The sequence below is a fragment of the Gymnoscopelus braueri genome, assembly GCF_963280865.1.
Source record: "Gymnoscopelus braueri genome assembly, chromosome: 16".
NCBI classification, from domain to species: domain Eukaryota; kingdom Metazoa; phylum Chordata; class Actinopteri; order Myctophiformes; family Myctophidae; genus Gymnoscopelus; species Gymnoscopelus braueri.
Window position 1 is genome coordinate 42799152 of NC_137616.1, and position 16460 is coordinate 42815611.

At 42.0% G+C, this 16460-nt stretch overlaps 2 protein-coding genes across 5 annotated transcripts in view; one reads left to right on the plus strand and one right to left on the minus strand.

Annotated features, from left to right (window-relative positions):
• LOC308103136 (uncharacterized protein) overlaps positions 1 to 16460 on the plus strand; it is a 294821-nt gene that overhangs the window by 211062 nt on the left and 67299 nt on the right. The gene's annotated exons all lie outside the window — the stretch shown is intronic.
• The window catches only part of epb41l2 (erythrocyte membrane protein band 4.1 like 2), a 95455-nt gene that overhangs the window by 35448 nt on the left and 43547 nt on the right, over positions 1 to 16460 (minus strand). For all 4 annotated transcript variants that reach the window (XM_080453143.1, XM_080453145.1, XM_080453144.1 and 1 more), the window contains exons 7-10: positions 6058 to 6133; positions 5701 to 5797; positions 5420 to 5541; positions 4728 to 4815 (exon numbers count right to left, since the gene is read on the minus strand). In XM_080453143.1, coding sequence (XP_080309269.1) covers positions 4728 to 4815; positions 5420 to 5541; positions 5701 to 5797; positions 6058 to 6133 — 383 coding nt within the window. The remainder of the gene's footprint in view (positions 1 to 4727; positions 4816 to 5419; positions 5542 to 5700; positions 5798 to 6057; positions 6134 to 16460) is intronic.

Genomic DNA, 16460 nt, shown 5'->3' on the forward strand with positions numbered 1-16460 from the left:
GGAACAAATTATTTTGAGATGGGGGTCCGCAGCCAAATAGGCTACATATCATTTTGGGGGTCCTTGACATGAAAAAGTTGGAGCACCACTGATATAGCAACATACTGTTAGGATTTATACTTTTATTCTATCGATTAGTCACCCTTGGCTTAGGAAAAAAATATCCATGATTTTAAGTCTCCGTGGGGTGACTAAACGATGGGGGGAAAAAGTAGTTTTTTGTGTGAACTATCCCTTTAATGAAAACAGCTTTGTCCTCAGAATGACACATCTTGTGACACACTGATAGATAGTAGTACCAACAGCATGTAGACTTGCATACAAGCTTTTAAATGTATCCTTGCTGGTATGCAGGAATTTTATCTTTGATAATGAGAGAATGCTTCCTCTGTTTTCCATCAATGTGACTCTGAAATGCTGTTGAACTGTGGGTGTTAACGCACACAGTAAAAGCCTCAGTTTTAATTTATCCATTTGTAACTCAAGAGGGTGTAACCACAATGTTACATTTGTACACCGGCTGAGTTTAATTAACACTTGATTGTTTTGAATGGGTTTCCATGAGCTCTCGGGTGAGGAAATGTACTTGGCAGCATGCTGTCAAATCCGTTAGCGTTAATTTAACTCCCAAGAGTGTGAAATCCTCAGTGTTAATTTCAACTGTAGTTAAAAAAGGACCTGTAAAGGCCTCTCAGAGAGGATTTGACTGCACATGAAACAAACAGAAACAGAGATAATACTGTAGTTCAATGTCTGACCACTATTTTTAAAACTGTAAATGATAACAAAACGGTTTTGACCCATTCAATACGGAAACGCATCTGTGTAACCACTTAAACCATTATTGTATACTTTGTACTATTCAAAAACAGTAGATACTGTATACAAGCTCATAGCCGCGCTATGAGCTTGTAGTTCTGCTATTTTTGAAAAATCTTGACAATTTGTGCAAATCTTTGAATATATATATATTTTTAAAGCGAAAATTTGTAACTCCAATCTTCTGGGGGGTCCCTGGAACTAAATATTTTGAGATGGGGGTCCGTGGCCAAATACATATAATTTTGGGGGCCCTTGACATGAAAAGTTGGAGCACCACTGATATAGCAACCAAACAACAAAAAAAGATATGTATTTGGTCGCAGACCCACCCATCTCAAAATATTTAGTTCCAGGGAGCCCCAGAAGGAAAGATTTGAGTAAAAAATGTTAAAAGAATATATATTCAAATATTTGCACACATTTTCGGGATTCTTCTAAAATAGCAGATCTACAAGCTCATAGCGCGGCACTTTTTTTCCATCCCTCGTTCTTTTTCTTCGCTCTTTCATCCCATGTATCCCTCACGTATTATTTCAATACTTTCTCTCACATGCATCTACCGTATTTTCCGCACTATAAGGCGCATCTGAGTATAAGGCGCACCTTCAATAAATGTATTATTTTCATATATAGGGCACACCGCATTATAAGGCGCATCCGCACTATAAGGCGCACTGACGGTGCGGCTTATAGTGCGGAAACCAAGGGAACCAATATTGATACATATATAAGGCGCATCGGATTATAAGGCGCATCCGCACTATAAGGCGCACTGACGGTGCGCCTTATAGTGCGGAAAATACGGGTACATTATCTGCATTTATTTGGTGTGTCTCTTTAACACACATGCCCTCTTTTTCTGACTCTCACAAACACACACTCTCTCTCTCTCTCTTGTTGACCTGATATCCGAGGGAGAGAGATAGGCTGTTCCCATGACAATGGCCTCCGTGCTACTCTGAACATGTTTGTACAGCTGACACACATGCGTGTGGGCACACACACACACACACACACACACACACACACACACACACACACACACACACACACACACACACACACACACACACACACACACACACACACACACACACACACACACACACACACACACACACACACACATCAAAGGAAAGTGTACAAATTCCAACAGGAAAGAAGGGAGAGGAGGCAAGAAGAGACGAGGAGAGTTGAGGAGAAGAGCAGGGTTGTCACAATCATGACATTTTACTTGATGATTGTCATTCTTATATTTGCGATTAACGATTTCATGGTGTTTTTACATTGAATTTCTGTTTGTCTTTTATGCTTTGCAAACAAATATTGCACGGGGAAGATATGACAAATAATTTAAATATACAAAAGAAATGACTGACGATGACCAGTACCAATAATCAAAAATAAATAATGTACAATGGCCAAAACAGACCATATATTTAATCGCTTGATATAGCTAATCTAGATCTGCTATTTGAGAAAAAGATAATTGAAATATTTTCAAATGTTTTTCAACCAGATGACTGGGAACCATTCTGTCTGGCGATTATTACTTAAAATTATTGCAATTATCTCAAATAAGTGCGTTTAGGGGCCTGAGCGCAAGCGCATGTTTTTAATTGTTTATAAATAGGAGTGCCGCACTTTTGGAGGCTTCAACAGCATGGGGTGGTGCTGGGTTTTACCTTGCACTCGTGCGCGTATCACTTTCCTCTGCCTGCCGAGAGCTAAAATATTTTCAACTTGCGAGCGCCCCATCCTTTTCAGCGGGGTGGGGGGGGGGAATACCCCCCCCCCAAGGACCCCTTAGGTCAGGGGTCTTCAACAGGGGGTCCGGGACCCCTAGGGGCCCTCAATAGTTACTACAGGGGGCCGCCAAATCTTTCAATGATAGGAACTTCTTTGTTTTTTACATAACCATTTTACACCCTAGCATCCCTATTCTGGTGGGAACATTCGTCAAAAATAGCAGATGTACAAGCTGGACAACGCCGCTGTGAGCTCGTAGACCGGCTATTTTCGGCAAAGAGGTTTGGTGTAGAGGGAAAAAGAGCTGACCAAGTACAGAGCGAAAGTCAAGTTTACAAAGTATTGAGAGTTTAAGTGGTTAAATCATTTAAATGTCTAAAAATGCACATTAAAATGTATCCAACATATTAAAAAACATGAATTTACACAACACTGATGACAGTGCTGTCAAACAAGTCTATGAAGCTATCCATTAATTCTATGAAAAGTTTAATCTGCAACACAATTTTATACAATAAGTAGTGGGGGTCCCTGCTTCATCTCTCTCTGAGCTTAAGGGTCCTTGGCCTGAAAAAAAGACCCCTGCCATAGGCCATTATGTAATAATTGTGGCAGGCCTAAAGAGGGGCATTGAGGAGAGGAGGCATTTATTTTAAAGGACATAGAGTATGTTATCATAAAATCTTCTGGCAGCACGACAAGCTGATTTCCCATCGACCGCCAAGCCCGCTGCCGGCCCGGTCGATGCTTTCATGCAAAGTGCCGACAATATTGAGTGCACAGGGTTTTTAATACGGTGTGAAAACCTAATCCCTGTGACCCTGAAGTGTTTGTGTCCTGCTGGGACACATGAAAAGCCCTGACACCTTAATAGCATTTTGTGTCATGCGCTGCACATCCACTTACACAGCAACACCAAAACAAAGGACCTCCTCTTCTAAGGCGTCAGCGTTGCCAGATGTTTGCAAGAGAAACAAGCGCTCAGGTCTACGAAAACGAGCCCAAAAGACGTGACTAGGCCACATGAGCGTGAACACACACACAGAATTTTTGAAAACTGTGGAATGTTTTTGAGACCTATTAAATACTCAAATCTTGTATGGGGCACAACATATTTTCAGATGGGGGTCTGCAGACAAATACATATTAATTTACGGATACTTGACATGAAAATGTTTGAGAACGACTGGTTTCAACAACATTAGGAAACAAAGTCCAAATAAGCAACTACTAGCAACACTTTAGAAACAAGCGCCAAAAAACGAAATGTCCAAGCGACTTTATACAAGCCCAACGTTGCTTATAATAAGCAGACTTGGCAACACTCTCTAGCATCCATGCTAAACACAACAAGAGTCTTTTAATCCTGCTAGCATTAAAGGAGATATAAATGATATTTTTTTTGTTTAAAGGTAATAGCTCTATATACCAATAATAATCATTGCTACAGAGTGTTTGTTCAGTAATAAGTCTCCCCAGCTCTCAACAGAAAATGATTGTCCAGATCAGGATACCAATTTAATCCAATCAGCACAGAGAGCCCGACAAATATCATTTATCAGCTTCAATTTTGTATAGTGTTCCAACTCCAATTTTGTCCAATTTGTTCCAATTACACTTGTTTATCCTGTATCCTGCATGAGGTCTCTTTCCTGATTGGATAAATTATTTGACCAGAAAATGTATTTTCTGTGTAGTGTTTACTAAAGAGCTGCAGAGACAAGAAAACCCCTGGTACTGAACAAACACTCTATAGCAGGGTTCCCCAATACGGATTTGCAGCCCGCGATTCTTATTTTGTTGTGAGTGCATTTGTTCCTTGTGTGGAACCCTCAACACAGGATTTAAGAATCCCAGGCCTAAAATAACAGTGTCAAATTAGCCTCGATTAGAGAAAAAAAACGAATAAAAAAAATATAAATTTTGCCCCTGGCCCTTGGCTTGGTACCGGAGACATAATTTGGCCCTTGGGGAAAAGTAATTGGGGAACCCTGCTCTATAGCAAAGATTACTATCGGAATATAGAGCTATAGAACACTTAATTGAACAAAATAAAATATCACTTTTAATGCTAAACACAATTTAACTCAGAGTGTACAATGGGTTCCATTTTATCCTTTTTAATGCACCCAAAAACAGTCAGTTCCACTCCTTACCTTAGCATGGTGCAGGTCCACTCCGTACATGGACAGTTTCTTGGCGTTTTCTAGAAACTGGACATCTGCCTGAGCCGGTGTCATTCCCCTAAAAAAAATGTATCACGCAAATTATTAACGTAACGAAAAAAATAGCAATGAGTCTAGAAGTACTTTTGCCAAAACTGAAATATGCAAGATCCAATTAATTTGTATTCACCTTACCTAATCTGTTTGATTTCCGAACAAAAACTAAAAACAAGCAGAACCCTTAGCTAGAGTTCTGTCTCATTTCCAGATTTGAATACATTACTAATGTAAAAAAAAAAAAAGTACAGTCCCAAAATACATATACCCAGGGATAAATCATATCCCCACTGGCCATAAAAATGAATGACCAAAGAGGGTGGAATATCAAAAGCAGTGCCATTAATATGATTTTTCTGCCTTTATTGATATAGTCCAGTGGAGAGAGACAGGAAGCAAGGAGGAGAGAGCAGGGGAAGGACGTGCCACAAATAATCCTGCCAGTCATGGAATCGAACCGGGGACTCGCTGTCAGGCATCAGAGTCTATGTGGTACACGGCGCCCTAACCGCTCGGCAATCGGGCGCACCCCCATGATTGCAGCTTTAAACTCAATTCATACATCAAACTCATCTAGTCGCTGAGCGACACTTGTCGTGCGACGGCCAAATAAAATGAGGCTTCACCTGTGTGACTTGTGGAGTTCTACAATCTTCTCCTCCATCTCTTTGTTCTGACTGGGCGCGAAGGTCAGCTGACTCATGTCCAGGGGTCGCGGTTGGTCGGAGTCGAAGTCGCCCACCTCGGCCTGCAAGACGACAGGAACAGAGACGGATGTGTTGTCACACATGCGACCTTCCAGACAAGGTTGACTTTTTTGCAGCAATTCCTTTGCTTGACGCATAGGCGTATACATCCCTGTACACTCCCAACACACACACAATGACAAAAGACAACACAACCATACCTGCAGTGAGTATGACCCCAGCAGAGCGTGAGTGACGAACGAGCAAGGTAGACGACCTGACACCACATCTTCACGTAGCTGGAGGCACAGCAGGTACCTATAGAGAGAGAGGGGAAACACAGATATTGGGAGGGAGAGAGAGGAAGGGAGGATTAAAGAGAGAGAGAGAGACATTTGAGGCAATTTGTTTGTCATTTGCGATCAACAGAAGGTAATATTAGTCACTATAATACGATTTTTTGTGGGAATAGTCTACCTCATGTAGACTACCGTGTGTGTGTGTGTGTGTGTGTGTGTGTGTGTGTGTGTGTGTGTGTGTGTGTGTGTGTGTGTGTGTGTGTGTGTGTGTGTGTGTACCTGGTGATGTCCTCAGTAAGCAGTGAAGGATCGGGAGGGTAGAACTTGACATTGAATGCAAACTGCCAATTGTTGCCTAGAGAGAGAAAGAGAAAGAAAAACACTATGAGTGTCATGTACAATACTACAGTATTACACCACAATTTTGTACATTATTTCACTACAGGCCAGTGAAATAGATGTCTGTGAATCCCAGAAATGCAGGTCACCTGATGAAATGTAAAGCGAAACGTACAAAAGGCCTGTTTAGAGTGGGAGTGGGAGAGATCAGACATCAGTATGTTAGCATAGATAGAGAATCCACTACAATGGTGCATACGAGGTTATGACGTTATGGCCCCCTTTTGAGTCTAAACACTATGAATTCTATCTCCCCTGCTCATCTGTGTGTGTGAAAGACCTCTTGTACTACGCTGACATCAGTGTGTTACTGTAAACCTGCCTTGGAAATTACAGTTGGATCAAACACACACACACACACACACACACACACACACCTTTGTATTAATACACTTGTGAGGACATTGATATTTTAGGACTGTGATGAATGCCATTTTTATTTTGTTATTTGTATCCCTAATATAAGCCAAATGCCCAAAAATGCAGCTGTCCCATCAGCTATTTGCATTGCATGACACTGGCGCGCAACTATTAGGCGTAATTCCAACCCCTAAGCTTTACTAAAAAAAAAAAAAAAAATCCACAGTGATGGTTTCTCAAATTCTATTATACTTGTGAGGACATTTGGCCCTCAAAAGTATGTGAGGGCCAGGCGTGCGCACATACACACCAGTAGAGTACAGCTTTCAGAAACCATTAAGCCTGTACCTCACACACACACACACACACACACACACACACACACACACGCACGGCTCATCTGGCGTTGCGTAACCTCATTCTGGCTTGACCACATGCCAACCTATAATCTTCATCATCTCAAACTAAATCATACCATCATAGCAACCATCATCATCATCCTCCTCCTCATCATAATGATGTCATGATATGTTTTCCTTGCAGTCTGTTATGTTCCACGCTGATCTGATCCCAACTGACAATCTATCGTCGCCGTCAGGTGGAAACCTTGTACGTCCAAAACTGTGACTTTTCAGGATATGGTGGGGGAGGAAGGGGGATAATCTGTGTTCCGATGGTTTTGCTCAGTTCTGAACTCAGTTAAATCCGTACTTGGCTTTGCATTATTTGTGGGTCCAAAGTAAACATTCCCTTAGTAATGTAAAAGCAAATTATTTCAAGGTCAGAGTTGACGCTATAGTAATCTCAAGCAAAGAAGAGGTTAAACATTTGGGCTGTATTCTTGACAACAAACTGACAGGTGGAAAAAATGGCATCAAAAGTGATCAAAAAGGGCAATCAAAGAACAAGATTTTTACGCAGAATTTCCTTTTTTTGTCAACAAAAGTGCTCTCAAGACTCTTGCCGGAGTCCTCATTCAATGCTACTTTGACTATGCTTGCACTTGTTGGTTCTCCAACATCTTCAGACCTAAAACAAACTGATTCGACTACTTCTCGGCCTAAAGCCCATGACCCACCTAATTCCAACACATTTTGCTACATCAGTTGTTCTAAAACTTTTTCATGTCAAGGATCCCCAAAATTATACGTATTTGGGCTGTCGACCCCAATCTCAAAATATTTTGAATATATATATTTTTAAAGCGAACATTTGTAACTCAAATCTTTGCTTCTGGGGGTCCCTGGAGCAAAATATTTTGAGATGGGGTCTGCGCCCAACATATCATATCATTGACATGAGAAAGTTTGAGACACCGATATTATAGCAACATACGGTCTGGATTTAGAAGACATTTGTAGATGTGTTCCCATATTGAATGGGTTGAAACTGCTTCTCCAAAGTGAGTGATAACCACAGCCACAATACTAGAGGGAGCAACAACCAACAACGATCTGGTACCATCTATTTATAGAACAAACCTGGGAAAATTCTGACTTCTGACTCTGAATTTACATTTCTGACTAACAAAGTATTCAATCAATCAATCAATGGATCCTATGTAGTTATTATTTAGTCATAAGCTCTTACTATTACTTTTCATTGGTTGGCTATCTATAAAACCCACATGCACATCCACTTAAAACATTTATTTTCTAAAATAGCAAAAATAGCACAGGTTCAGTGTGAGCTTGTACTTCAGCAATATTTGCAATTTTTGTGTGACTAAGTAGGGCGTTCATTTACGACATAAACATAAGAAGTTTAAATATAGAGATACAAGGTTTCTGCCTGACACTGATGCTATGACAGAGGTGCCATGATCCCTCTCTCTCTCTCTCTCTCTCCCTGTGATATTTCCCTCTCCCTCCCTCTCTCTCTCTCTCCTTGTCTTTCAGATCATTTCATCTGGAAAAATTGCATTTGTTGAAAGATGACATCACATCAAGACCATTTCCTCTTCCAGAGACACAAGCATGCACACACACACACACACACACACACACACACACGCACACACGAGCGTGGACAAAGACTCCAGCTGCATCCCACAGGGAGAGAGGAAGGAGGGAGCGAGAGACCAAAGGAACCAAACAAAGGAACAGAGAGAGAGAGAAAAGGAGTGAGTGACATCATGTAGTAACCGCGCCTTCTACAGTGACATTTAACTCTGATTTAACTCAGAGAGTGTAGGTCTATTTGGTTACCAACGGATGAATTAACACTGAGGATTTTACAATGCATGAGCAAAGACAGAGAGAGAGAAAGAGAGAGAGCGAGACCAAGAGAGCGAAAGAGAGAGACAGACTGACTAAATATTTCAGGACAATGCAAAATTAATGTTGTGCTTTTGCTCATTAGACCATCAAGAAAATAAAAGTCCAGCTTAAGCAACGAAGCAGCACTGAATAAGTCGCACAGTTGTGTTAGGCTGCACATGTCTATGAGTGTGTGTCTGTCTGTCTGTGCGGGTGAGTGTGTGTGTAACATAGGTGTGGTTAAGTAAGACTGAGCGCGTGTGTTAAGTGCTTTGGGAGTCTCGTGTCCATTTCACTCTCCCACCCGTCCCTCCCTCCCACATTACACACACACAATCATCGTTACACCCCCCCCCACCCCCCCTTTCTGACTCCCTCCCAGTACAAATAAATATCCCCGAGCCAAACATATATTCTCTACCAGCCCTCTCCCGTCTAGTTTTATATATTATATATATATATATATATATATATTTTGTATAAGTCACTGAAAGACAGTGTGGAAGTCACTGGAACATTTAATTCAACCAGATTTTTATCCTCATGACATTCATTCACCTCACCAAAAAAAATTGCATGAAAAAAAAGTTGTTAAAATGAAAGTAATAACCAGTTTGTTTTGCTGTTGTTTTATTAAAAGGTCTATTGACCGAGAGGTAATCCCTACACATTGTTGTATACAATAGATATTACTATAATTGTTTTAAAGTGAGTGTTAACTCGATTATTTCATATTTGTTTTATATATATATACACATTTATTTTATATAATTTGAAAATGTATTGCATTTTATTGCTATTTTTTTTTTTAAATCACCAAAATATAAACTTTTGTGTAAATTTGTATAGTTTGCAACAAAGGGTTGTTTTCTGAATGGGTCCACATGTACTTGCATTATGATTACATTTCTACAAAATGGAGCAGGAAAAGTTTCTACAAAAAGAAGGAAGTATTGAACTATATTTGTAGTTTCTTAAGCTATGAATCAGGGATTACATTTACTCCGTGAAGGTTCAGTTCTGAAAATAATTCTCAATCAGTCTCAATTTGATCACATTATCTGCATTCACATTAACAAGACAACAAACTCAGATATTCATGCACATTCGATTTTATTGAATCATTGAACAGATAAACAGTTGGCATCTGACTTTGTACCAAAGAACATGATTGCCGTTTTTAAAACCTGATAAATAATTTTCTATCTAGGGCTCTAACACTGTACAATCTTTGTTTTAATGTATCCAATTGTATGGGAGTTAAAGTTTTAACCATTGGTTAACACCTGTACCCTCTCAGAGTTAAATGAGCACTGAGGATTTCAGTTTGACAGCAACATGCTTTGTAAACCTGCTCTTAAACAGTGAACAGAAGATGGCCAGAGAAGCTGTTCTCGTGACTATCGGCATAAACTTTGATCCAAGGTGGCAGCATCAAAAACACCTTATCTCCCTCCACCAGCTCTAAAGTGACAGCATTGGAAAAGAAGTCTTCTACGCCGTTCTCATGGTTATACAAGATCTCCTCCTGGTTCTTGTACAACTTTACCCCCATGTCCAAATCCATGTGATTGCGATTAGATGCAGTGAATCTGAAGAAGTACACTCCCTTGACCGGAGCGGTGAAGACGCCGGTCTCTGGGTTGTAGCCGTCACCGACATTTGTGAGCACGATATCGTACACCATATGTACGCCGTATTTCCCTCCTTTCAGACCCTTTACTTCCTTCATAGCAACAGAGAAGGCCACCTTGGGTCCACTGACAACGACTCCGTTCTCCTCCAGCTGATCGACTTCTTCCTTCACTTCGGTCAGTTTGGAGTCGATGGTGGACAGCTCTGTCGACAGGGCTGAGGTCTCCGTCTCCAGCTCACCCACCTGTTGTCCTGTGGCCTGCAGTCCGGCTTCGAGGGCCACGATCTGGTCAGACTGAGCTGAATGCTGATTCTTCAAGCTCTCGGTCGCTACCTCTGTGGCGACCAGTCTGTCTCCAAGGGCGAGCAGTTCTGTCGTTTGGTTTGAAGTGGCATTCTCAGTGGCTGTGACTCGGACTCCGAAGGCCGCAAGGTCAGCTGACTGGGCAGCGTTCAAGTTCTCAGTGGCAATGACCCTAGACGTGAGCACGACCACATCCACTGTTTGGTTCAGCTTCAGCTCCTCCACGTGGCTTTCGGTGACATACAACCTGGTTTCCAGGGCTGATAGGCTGACGTCTTGGCCTGAAGTCTTGGCCTCAATGTCTGACACTCTCGTGTCCAAGACGGAAAGTTCAGATATTTGGACGGAAGTGTGGTTCTCAACGTTCTTCAGGTTGGCCTCCAGCACGGACAGCTTCATCGTTTGCGCCAAGTTTTCACTCTCATTGTCCGTTACTCTGGCTCTCAGGACCATCAACTTGTCTGCTTGGTTTGACGTTTCATTCAGATTAGCAGCCAGTCGAATCTCAAGCACGGACATTTCAGATGATTGAGCTACGTCGACTTCACCCAGCTCTTCCAACTTCTTCTCAGCGACCGCCACCCCGTCTCTGACGGTCGTGACCTTCTTCTCGCTCTCGGTCAACCTGCCCTCTACGCCCATCAGCTCCACGTTCTGCTCGTCCATCTTCTGCTTCATCCTCCTCATCTGCTCGCCCTGGTCCTCCACGGTGTTCTGTAGGACGTTCACGCTGTGCCTGAGGAGCTGCATCTCGTCCCACATGTCCTGCAGGGACTTGGCATCCTGGATCACCGCAGCGGTGGTCAGACAGAGCAGCAATGCCAGCACAGTGACGATCCCAGTAGCCTGCATTCTCAGAGGCAGCGTCTCTACAGCTTTGATGCACCTTCCAAAAGCTCGAACTGTGCTTATATACACTAGCATAGGTCAAGCCGTCACAGCCTGTGAACTGTGACCTGTTGTTGGTCATTGATCAAGCCAAGGACACTGATAACACAAAAGAACATGTGTTCCCTTGGTTTGAAAATGTTTTAACTCATGTGAAATCTTTCAGTGTTGTCAGCTGCTGTCCGTTAGTCCATACGTACGTTCTCATACTAAAGGACTACTTTAATCAAAAATGCATTACACTGCACAACCTGTGCAGGATTTTTTTTTTACCCGTTTCAAACTGCCGTCGTGCCCTGCCCCACCACCACACAAAAACACTGAAAACAAATTAAATAATTGTGTTCGCAAGTCATGCATTTCTACTGTGAGCTTGTGTGTTGTGCACTTGCGTTGTGCATCCTCCTGTCTGAGTTTAGGCCTTACGACAGTGCTGCTATGTTTTGATGACTGACTGATAGGAAATGGCAATATATTGATATTATATCAGCTATATCTAGCTATTTATTGAGTTCTCATACGGATTTGTCATTTAAGTGACATTAGATATTGTAAATGAAACGAAAGCCTGCCAGGTACTTATGACAAGGTGTTAATAAAGTGACCACCTTGGCTGGAGCTCTCTCTCTCTCTCTCTCTCTTTGATCTCTGCAGGAGTTAACAAGCATAGGTTTTTCCTCTGACAATCTAAATCAAACTACAATAATAAGGACTGTCTATCTGTCACCCTGACATGTGTGTGAAGGATATAACACGTAAGCAAGCTGTGACGCTTACATGGAATGTTATATTATAGGTTAAATTGTTTGTTTTGCTTACTTTGCAACTGTCTGCTAGTTTAATTGTTTTATTGGCTTAAATAGGCTACTTTGCAGATGGAGTACGTTTTTTATTCAGCATTCATAATATAGGATGATGTATTTGCACTGTATTAGCCTACTGATGACATATTTATAGTGTTGTCTGTTGAAAATGTGTTGATCTGTGAGACCACTCCACCTGCTATTTACAGAGGATACAGAATAGGTGGGCAATAGGGACATCTGGGCACCTTGATGTAAAATAGGCTATTTTGTCCAAAATGTTAAAATTAAATATTTGAAGTATACATACTTAAGTAATGTAAAGTATACATGATGTGAACATACATGGTACATCATTATCATTATTAATCTTATCCTTCAACTTCTTGTTATGTCCAAAGATTACTGAATATACAGGTTTTGTAGCAATTTGTAGAAATATTAGACCTTAATTGTCAAATGTTTAAGCATATTCTAATCATGTACACTTTGGTTTAAAACATTTTCCAAATATTAAATGTTTTAACATTTTGGAAAAAATAGCCAATTTAACACAGAGGCACCCCCAGTACATAGTTTCTTAAGCTATGAATCAGACATTACAGGTACTCAATGAAGGTTCAGCTCTGAAAATAATTCTCAATCAGTCTCACTTTGATCACATTATCTGCTAAAGAAACAAGACAACAAACTCAGATATTCAAGCACATTTGATTTTATTAAATCATTGAACAGATAAACAGTTGGCATCTGTCTTTGTACCAAAGAACATGATTGCTGTTTTTAAAACCTGATCCATGATAATTTTTTCTGTCTATGGCTCGAACACTGTAAAATCTTCATTTTAATGTATCCATTTGTATGGGAGTTAAAGCGTTAACCCCTGTCAGAGTTAAATTAATACTGAGGATTTCAGTTTGAAGGACAACGAGCTTTGTAACCTGCTCTTAAACAGTGAACAGAAGATGGCCAGAGAAGCTGTTCTCGTGACTATCGGCATAAACTGTGATCCTAGGTGGCAGCATCAAAAACACCTTATCTCCCTCCACCAGCTCTAAAGTGACAGCATTGGAAAAGAAGTCTTCTGCGCCATTACCACTCTCATGGTTATACATAATCGGCTCGATGTTCTTGTACATCTTTACCCCCATGTTATAATCTAAGTTATTGCTATTAGTCGCAGTGAATCTGAAGAAGTACACTCCCTTGACTGGAGCGGTGAAGACGCCAGTCTTTGGGTCGTAGCCGTTGCCGACATTCGTAAGCACGGAGTTGTACACCATAGGTGCACCGTGTTTCCCTCCTCTCAGATTCTTTACTTGAAGCATAAAAGCAGAGAAGGCCACCTTGGGACTACGGACGACTCCTCCGCTCCCCAGCTCCAGCTGATCGACTTCTTCCTTCACCTCAGTCAGTTTGGAGTCGATGGTGGACAGCTCTGTCGACAGGGCTGAGGTCTCCGTCTCCAGCTCACCCACCAGCTGTGCTGTGGCCTGCAGTCCATCTTCGAGATCGGCGATCTCTTCGGACTGAGCTACATGCTGATTATTCAGGCCCTCCGTCGCTACCTCTGTGGCGACCAGTCTGTCTCCAAGAGCGAGCAGTTCTGTCGTGTGGGCTGAAGTGGCATCCTCAGTGGCTGTGACTCGACCTCCAAGGGCCGCAAGGTCAGCTGACTGGGCAGCGTTCACGTTCTCAGTAGCCGTGACTCTAGATGTGAGCCCTGACACATCCCCCGTTTGGTCTTTCAGCTCCTCCACGTGGCTTTCGGTGGCATCCAACCTGGTTTCGAGGGCAGATAGGCTGACGTCTTGGTCTGAAGTCTTGGTCTCAATATCTGACACTCTTGTGTTAAAGACGGAAAGTTCAGATGTTTGGACGGAAGTCTGGGTCTCAACGTTCTTCAGGTTGGCCTCGAGGCGGGACAGTTGAATCTTTTGCGCCAAATTTTCACCCTCATTGTCCATTACTCTGGCTCTCAGGGCCGTCAACTTGTCTGCTTGGTTTGACGTTTCATTCAGATTAGCAGCCAGTCGAAGCTCAAGCACGGACATTGCAGATCCTTGAGCTACGCTCGCTTCAATCAGCTCTTCCAACTGCTTCTCGGCGACCGCCACCTCCTCTCTGACGGTCGTGACCTTCTCCTCACTCTCGGTCAGCCTGCCCTCCGCACCCGTCAGCTCCACGTTCTGCTCGTCCACCTTCCGCTCCATCCTCGTCATCTTCTCGCCCTGGTCCTCCACGGTGTTCTGTAGGACGTTCGCGCTGTGCCTGAGGAGCTGCATCTCGTCCCACAAGTCCTGTACGGACCTGGTGCCATGTTCGACCGTGGCGTCCTGGACCACCGCAGCGGTGGTCAGACAGAGCAGCAATGCCAGCACAGTGACGATCCCAGTAGCCTGCATTCTCAGAGGCAGCGTCTCTACAGATATGGTGCACCTTCCAAAAGCTATGCCATGCTTATATACACACACAGTAGCATACATCAAGCCGTCACAGCCTGTGACATGTTGGCCAAGCCAAGGACACTGATAACACAAAAGAACATTCGTTCCCTTGGTTTTAAAGACCTGAGATACCCCATTAAGACCTGAGATACGATTCTACAAACGACTTCTAAATCCTAACAGTTTTCTTAAACACTTATGTTGCTATAATATCAGTGGTGCTCAAACTGTTTCATGTCAAGGACCCCCACAATGATATGTATTTGGCCGCTTGTATAGCTGCTATTTTTGAATAGCCAAAGTATAAAATATGGATAAAGTGGTTACACAGATGCGTTCCCGGTTTGAATGGTTAAATCATGTGAAAGCTTTCAGTGTTGTCAGCTGTTGTCTGGTAGCCCAGACGTGCTGATACTAAACTGATAACTAACTACTTTAATCAAAAATGCATTACACTGCACAACCTGTACAGGTTCCCCCCCCCCCCCCCCCGTTTCAAACAGCCGCTGTGCCCTGCCCCACCACCTCACACAACCACTGAAAACAAATTAAATAATAGTGTTCGCAAGTCATGCATTTCCACTGTGAGCTTGTGTGTTCCCGAGTTTAGGCCTACGACAGTGCTGTTATGTTCTGATGACAGTGACTGATAGGGCTTGGCAATGATTATATTGATATTATATCGATATCATGATATGAGAATAGTTTCCTTTTTTTGTGACAGTGCTGTTATGTTTTTATTACATGTACATGAAGTTCTCTGGTTTGTATGTCAAACACAGTTGAAACAAACCACTAGTTTGCGTGTCTTTTGCACACACACACACACACACAGTAACGTAACGTTACACCACAGTGAGGTGAGAGAGGCCAAGTTCAAGTAGGCTACGACAGGTCTGCCTTGATTCTGCTGATCTTTACAACAAATTGTAACACAAGACATCAAAGAAACCATAATGATGTAATTATGAGTTGATGAGCAGACTCTGCTTTACTTGAACAGACCCCTGTTTGGTGAAGGGCTGAAAACATGGTTCCCTGGTGACTGGTTTAGGGATGGGTGACATGGACAAAATCATACACTACAATATGTCTGACCACATACCCTGATATTGAAAGGTAGGGTAAGTTAAGTTTTTTTGTTTAAAAAAAAAAAAAGTACTATATGCTGATAGTAATCATTGCTAGAGAGTGTTTGTTCAGTCACAGGAGTCTCTCCAGCTCTTTAGTAAACACAATATAGTACATTTTCAGGTAGGTGAAAAAATCTAAGCCAATCAGGAGAGCAATGAAAATGCATTTTCTGTTTAATAAAGAGCTGGAGAGACATGGGAGACTCCTTTTACTGAAAAACACTCTATAGCAATGAGTACTATCAGAATATAGAGCTATTTAACACTATTACTGCACAAACACTCTATAGTAATGAGTACTATCAGAATATAGAGCTATTTAACACTTATTTTAACCAAAGTAAATCACAAAAGCCTACCTTTAATATTGTGATAACATATTGTGACCATTATATAAATACATAATATCATATGCATGTGTGTAGTGTGTGTGTGTACACACACACACACACACA